This window comes from Schistosoma mansoni, chromosome 2 (assembly GCF_000237925.1).
Source record: "Schistosoma mansoni strain Puerto Rico chromosome 2, complete genome".
NCBI classification, from domain to species: Eukaryota; Metazoa; Platyhelminthes; class Trematoda; order Strigeidida; family Schistosomatidae; genus Schistosoma; species Schistosoma mansoni.
Genome location: NC_031496.1, coordinates 33,506,646 through 33,514,338, shown reverse-complemented (window position 1 = coordinate 33,514,338; position 7,693 = coordinate 33,506,646). Strand labels below are relative to the sequence as shown.

General features: G+C 35.2%; 1 protein-coding gene across 1 annotated transcript in view; it reads right to left on the bottom strand.

Moving 5' to 3' along the window:
- Positions 1–2,974: 2,974 nt before the first annotated feature.
- The window catches only part of Smp_017230 (nicotinate phosphoribosyltransferase related pre-B cell enhancing factor), a gene marked incomplete at its 3' end in the record, with an annotated part of 40,004 nt that continues 35,285 nt past the window's right edge, over positions 2,975–7,693 (bottom strand). The window contains exons 9-10 of the mRNA XM_018796432.1: positions 6,219–6,347; positions 2,975–3,073 (exon numbers count right to left, since the gene is read on the bottom strand). Coding sequence (XP_018650645.1) covers positions 2,975–3,073; positions 6,219–6,347 — 228 coding nt within the window. The remainder of the gene's footprint in view (positions 3,074–6,218; positions 6,348–7,693) is intronic.

Below are 7,693 nucleotides of genomic sequence, written 5' to 3'. Positions count from 1 at the left end.
TATGAACTTACCTGCTTATGTGAAGCCAGGTATATAGGTCGTCCGATGTGTACTTCATCCAAAAGAACTCAAGAACATTACTTGGCATGTCTAAAAGGAGGTGGAAACGGTTCAATAATCGAATATCTTAAGAACACAGGTCACTAAATCAAAGCGAACTCTACGTTCACAGTCATTTACATCTAGGAGGCTGCCAAAGGCAATTATATTGAATCTTCTTAACACTGACGAAGTAAAGCTATAGATCTGGAAAAACCAGAATTACGTGTGCAAAGGAAATTGTTACAACCTGTCACCGCCATGAACTTAATGTCTCATAATTTTCTTTCTTCACAGACATCTTGATAACCCTTCTATCTTCTCTACAGACCGTCTATTTCCAACTGCTTTATGACTGTTTCTATGATCCTCTTGATTTCATCTCAATTTCAACATTTAATTTTGTCATGTTGAGCCTTCCTTTCCCTATCTATTTTCATGATGAATATTCAATTCCTTGATGATAATACTATTATTAGCTTTCCTGATAAAAAAAGATAACGATTTAATAATTTTAATTACTCTACCTTATTGTTACCATGTTTAACAGAATTTTATTGTCACTATCCACTATTTTAAACAATGTGAAGTACTAGTGAAAAATTCGTTTTTCTGATCTCGTCTAATACATAAGCGAAATGATTTGCTAGGACTGAACGCATGAAAACCAACGATTAACCCCTTTATACTTAAAAGTTTACCACCTTGAGTCAGCTTGGCTTTGGTTACATATTTTATTATATTAGCTACTAATTGATAACAGTTCTCCAACAAATACCAAAACTTGATTCATTTTTTTAAATGTAGGATAACTTGATCGTAACGTTAGATTATACATCTTAATCATAAAACGTAGTAGATCTTGATAATTTTATGTTTACCTTGAAGTTCAAGATCCTTGTGTGAAAACGATAGAAAATGAAACAATGCAACACTTAAAATGGATGGCTTTTAAAGACTTACACGAAAAATGTTTTTTGCTTATTTAAACACATAAATATTGGTAAAAAGAGGCACCAGATAAATATGCGCCATACAAATCTCATTCGATTTGTGTGAGGGTTGTGATACTGCTCAGGTGCCCGAACTGAAGCAAATGGATTTCTTAGGGGACCACATCCAGAGCCTTTCACCTAAAGATCTGATCCACAAGGCAGTGGAGCATAGTGAGGAGATGCAGTCCCATGGTTGCCGGTGACCAACGATTGATTCATATGCCATTTGCTCCCTCAGGATAATGGAGCCCATGTGCACCATTAGTTTGGAATCAGGGTTTTCCAACTACCCTAGGTGGACTTTCCGTGTCCATCAACCCGGTTAAAACATTGGACTTTCGCTTTTCGTCCTATCAATTTCGTGAACAACACCCCGACCCGCCACGAAAAGGCAGTGATTAGGACTTTCCTAGCAGAGGCTATATATTCGTGCGGCCATGTGAGAGCATTTGGAGAGGGAGAGCAGACTCTCCCCACTCTCGGCCGTACCAGGGCATTTAGGGGCATGGAGATAGAAGTAAGAAAAGTGTACTATCACAAATAAAATGTATTTTGAATAGGATAAGATTGATTCATACTAAAGTTTCGTACAGATTTACATATATATAGTTGATGAAAAGCTTTATAGAAATGGAAGTACTGGTAATTAAGTTTACTTTATTTCGAAAGAAAGCAAATATACTGTTTACAATCACACTTTCTGTTTTCATATTCTGTTTATGGAAAAATAAGGAGAACAGTGCAAGTAGAAAAACGAAGTTTTTTTTGTTTTCATTTTTAAGGTAATTAGCCTGTTCCTCTTTCATTCATTACATCACTTTACTACTTATGAGTATATACATATACAGGTAAGTTAGGAGAGATATAAAATATCGAATATGAGAATGAAGACAATATAAATTATAGATTTTCTATTAGAAAAAAGAAACAGAAAGAAATAAACTCCATAGAAATGATACTCCAAGAAGATTTCAATTATTGAGCAAAAGAAAAAGAAAACTGTATAGTCTCAATATTGAATATCATGAATATACTTTGATAGACAATTGAAATAATAAGTATAGAATAGATATTTATGTGTAGAGATCAATAATTCAAAGAAATAAATCATCTTAACATGACATCAATTGTGCCTGTTTCTGAATAGCAGTTAGTAAGTAGTTAATAAGTAGTCAAATCATATAATTTTTATTCAAATCTACTATATACTACTGATTTAGGATCATCTAATAAGTATTATGATATTTCATAAATTTTATTTTGTATGAAAAATTTTCTAAATTTTTAATTGTATGCATAAAATGAAATGTATTATTAAAATATTATATAATACTTAGTATTTCATTCGATCATGTGTAAGAACTCCTTAAAGAGAAGGATTACAAAATGGAACATTTGCCTGTATACTTATTCTACAATAGTCTCAATCATTGATAATAATAATAATAACACTGTCGTTTGATCATTTGTAAGAAGTCTTCAAAGAGAAGGAATACAAATGGAACACTTATCTCTGTATACACATTCTATAACAGTTCCAACAATACATAATAACACTTTCCTTTGATCATTTGTAAGAAGTCTTCAAAGAGAAGGAATACAAATGGAACACTTATCTCTGTATACACATTCTACAATAGTCTCAACCATTACATAATAACACTCATTTATACACACACATACGTACATACATACATACACATACATATGTTTACAAAAAAGGAGATAAAAGGGGAAAAAAAGTTGTACCGGAAAACGGTGCAAAGTCAAAGTCAAATACCTGGGCAATGAAAAATTAATCACATTGTTATTCATTCTAAATTGATTACGTAATCAATAATAATAAAAATAATAATAAAAAGAAGAAGAACAACAACAAAAAGAACAATAACGAATACAAAGAGAAATTACAAAAAGAAAACAGAACAAACCAATATAGATTAATCTTCAAGTGGATACTTTTCAATTCGTCCACGTATTTCATCTAATGTATAATCTTTGATTAAGATACCATTTTTATAAATGGGGATAAGTAAATCCTATAAAAATAAAAAAGAAGAAAAAAGTAAGTTGTAATACAATTAACACTTAAACATATTAGGGGGAGGGGTTATATCATAATGAATACTTTACACTTTGATTTTTATGTACCAAGATTATACTGACATATGTGAGATTTAAATGAAAACAGGAAATCAATTCAAGGGAGAATGACAAATAGAAAGTGATAACCATTTACAGGACACACTTCATTTCTTATTGATAATTAGTGTTAAAATCTGAAGAGTGAAGTTAACTGATATGCATAATTTATTTTGTATTTGTTTTTGAATCTTCCCGACTTCGGCGGCTTAGATATGTTCTACGAATGTCGTCCCAGAGAATTCCAAGTCGTGCATTATTTGCCGACCCTGAGACTGGTTGGAAAAAGCGGAGAGGTGGTCGGTGTATGACATGATGTTGTGTTATGAAGGAAATCTGCAAAGAGCTGGCTTTCGTTGGTCCTTCACGACTCCCTAGCTGGGGTCCAAGAGATGGTGCAACACAGTGGCTAGAGACGTTATCAGATATGGCTCAGAATAGAAGCTAGTGGTGATCCTGTCGTCACCTTCTTTTACTCTCTTCAAAAAGAGTGATCATAAACTCCTTAAATGAAAGAGTTCTTCTGGTTGTACATTTCAGTTTTCCCCACCATTACTCTTATTATTTTTTATGTGCATCTCACCCCTTTTCTCTTCTCATTGTTTTGTGTGGCGCACATATAATTGGTGCCCCCTTGTACAATAATTATGTGTTTAAATAGATAAATTGATGTTTGGGACTGTAAGGACGGCCCGTCAGTAGACTCTCGGAAGCCCTAAGAAGCCCAGGAAGAGCCGTAGACATTCCATCCAATCACGGCTAGGGGGATGTTCTAGAAATGCCAACGTGGAGCTTCTCCATTGGGTGGATTAGTTTGATACCTATGTGCTTATTGGTTGACCTAAATGATAATTTACTTTCAGCCAAAAACTATAAATACACGAGATTTCTGTGCTATATTTTGACACTGTTTGGGGCAATAAACTTCCTGCTTACCAGTCTTTGTCTTCTCTCTTTTGCGACATTTGCGGGTTCTATCGTTCAAGTAGTCAAGTAGTTCGCGGCATATTAAGAATCAAGGCTCTAGATATAACAGGGACTGCCGTTGATCAGTCTCTTATAGATATTGCCTTCGAGTCCAGAAGTGAACTTTAACTCTGAAATGCAGGTACATTCAGCTAAAGTCTTAGATAGGACGAAACACGCGTCTTGGATCCCACTGCTAGCTAACATCGATCTTTGCTTATTATGTATAATGTTATGATATGTAGAAGTGTTGTCTATGACATTTAGTTGTACTTAGTAGAGATATATTCGAGGCATCAAGCAATAATATTCGAGAAATTTAGATTTTATTGGTTAAAAGATAACAATGCAACTTTATATGAGGGATTATTTACGTTAAATATCTTCAGGCTACAAAAAAATATTTGACATACGAGTACACCTAGAAGTATCACTTTCATTGTACTTTGTAACACATACGCAAATTCTAATGACCTAAAACTAAAGTACCCCTAGATTACAGTAGGCAGCAACTAACAATTTTATTATTGTGGTGAGATTGATCCTATCTACCACATAACAACTGGGATATACATCTTTACAAACACACAAATTAACAACAACTAATCTTCGGGAAATTGAAAGTGGATATAAACACTTTACAAACTTGCAGAAACATTTTGCACTTCAATAGAACAGAATGTATTTTTTTAAATTACGAACGTTGATCACTAATTAATGCAATAAATCTGAAAGCTCTAGAAGACCTTATATCCAAGTATGGGGTCCCTCAGCAGTGTACATCCACTATCCACATGCAGGAATGTAAACGAGGAACTTTGGTTGGGTTACCGCGTATAGCTCATGGATGCGCATTGTTTAGAAATCCCATATTAGAAAAAATGACCGTCGAAAGCTTCCAGGTTGAGCAAAAACCAGGTAGTCTGCATCTACCAACATGGCTCACACTACAAGTTAGTGACTGATACCACGTTTTGGATTGGCCACCCTGAACTCTCTTGCAACCATTGCAAATACTAGGCAGCACAGCGTGTCGTCGATGAAGATTCATGGCCTCGTCAACTGATTTACCATCATTCCCTAATACCCTCTATCTGACATCACTACTACTTCCCCGGTGATCCCAGCAGATGCGAGCAATATTTCTAAGACATCTGTGGTCAAATACTAGTAACTTTCGAGGATCTTCTACTCTTAATGTCCATGTTTCACAGCCGTAAATTAGAACAGAGCGAAATGCTGAGCAGTATACTCGTCCCTTAAATGATAGACGGATATCTCGTCTTCGTCATATATATATATATATATATATATATATAGTACAGGAAAAAAGACAGATATGAAGCAGTTTTAATCTCACGCTTCAAAGGAAGTTTCATTATTTATTTATTTAAGCACATAAATATTGGCACAAGGGGGCACCGGATACATATGCGCCACACAAATCTCATTTGATTTGTGTAAGGGATGTGATACTGCCCAGGTGCCAAAATTGAACCAGGTAGTTTTCTTAGGTCACACCCCAAGCTTTTGACCTAAAGGTCTGATCCACAAGGTACTGGAGCATCGAAAGGAGATGCATTCCCAAGGTACTCGATGACCAACGATTGATTCATATGCCATTTGTTCCTTCAGGATAATGGAGTCCATGTGCACCATTGGTTTGAAATCAGGGTTTCCAGTCCCCCTAGATGGACTTTCCGTGTCCACCAACCTGGTTAAAGCGCCAGAAATTCGCTTTTCGTCCTCTCAATTTCGTAAACAACACCCCGACCCGCCACGAGAAGGCAGTGAGTAGGGCTTCCCTGGCAGAGGCTATATACACGTGGCCATGTGAGAGCATTTCGAGAGGGAAAGTGGACTCTCCTCACTCTAGGCTGTGCCAGGGCATTTGGGGGCTTAAGGGAAGACAAAGAGGGATTTATGTTATATGAATACGGGGTACATCTTTTACTAAATAACTTACAGATAAGTTCAAAATCGTTGGTAGGATTTCTTATAAAAAACAACAACATAAATTTCAATTTGTCATATAAAAAAAAATAAATAATAAGACACTGATTGATAATAACATACATTATATGGACTACCACAACCTTCTTCAACAGTTACAAGCATTCCAGTTATTGGACATTTTTCTAATGTTAAACGACCTTTTTTCGAATTTTTTTGTGGATCAGTGATTGGATGCTTAGAAACTTGAATCTGTTAACAAAGTAAAAAAGGTATAAAGAGAAAGGAAAAGAGGTTTATATTAAATTAATAATAAAATAAACCAATGGAATAATTAATCTAGTTATTTGTCAAACTGATAAACTTTGTGATTTTAAACAATTGACTTTTAAACAAATAAGTAGTAGTAGTAGTAGTAGGTTGGAACTTAGCTGTTCTATCTATTACTTCAATTAAGATAACTACATAGTAAGTAGTATTGTAGTGTGGCCTACTTATATCTATATAAGTAGTGTATGGAGATGGTCAGACATAGAATGTATTTTGGCAGAAGTCCGATAACGGAAGAACTGGATTGAAGCACAATTGGCAGGAAAATGCATGAAAAATGGAATAAAAGAAGATGGATTGATATTTAAAAAAGGAACAGTGAAGTTTGAGACAATTGGTTGTTATTTTGCAAATTAACTGTTTGTTGTATGGTTATCAGACTTTGATGAGATAGTTTGTAATTTTGTGCTTAAATATATTCGATTGTCCCAACCAGCATTCTGTTCACTATAGTAGTAGATTGGAACTTAGCTGTTCTAGCTATTACTTCAATTAAGAAAAAGACATAGTAAGTAGTATGATTAGTTTTTAAACGAATAGTGTGGCTTTGAGTCAAAGTATTTTAACTTGTACTAAGTAGATAATAATAATTATTATAAGCAAAAATGGATAGTGGCTAGTAGTGGAAACCAGTTTGATGCGCGTTCCCTTCTAATTGGGACTCGTCAACTGGATGTAACTGCATCTCAGAGTTGATGTTCACTCTGAGACTCGAACCCAGTACCTTCCGCTTCAAACGCCATCGCGTTATCAACTCAACTACTGAGTCCTGATAGCCACTTGCTTGTGCAATGGGATGTAGTTTGAATTCACTTAATATTGTTTGTTTGAAAGTTCCCATTGATGCTTAGGACTGCAATTCGTCAGTCTTTTATTGGCATATGTGCATACTGTGTGTATTGCCTCGATATAGCCTTAATTCACAAGCATTATAAGCAAAGATGGATAGTGGCTAGTAGTGGAAACCAGTTTGATGCGCGTTCCCTTCTAATTGGGACTCGTCAACTGGATGTAACTGCATCTCAGAGTTGATGTTCACTCTGAGACTCGAACCCAGTACCTTCCGCTTCAAACGCCATCGCGTTATCAACTCAACTACTGAGTCCTGATAGCCACTTGCTTGTGCAATGGGATGTAGTTTGAATTCACTTAATATTGTTTGTTTGAAAGTTCCCATTGATGCTTAGGACTGCAATTCGTCAGTCTTTTATTGGCATATGTGCATACTGTGTGTATTGCCTCGATATAGCCTTAATTCACAAGCATTA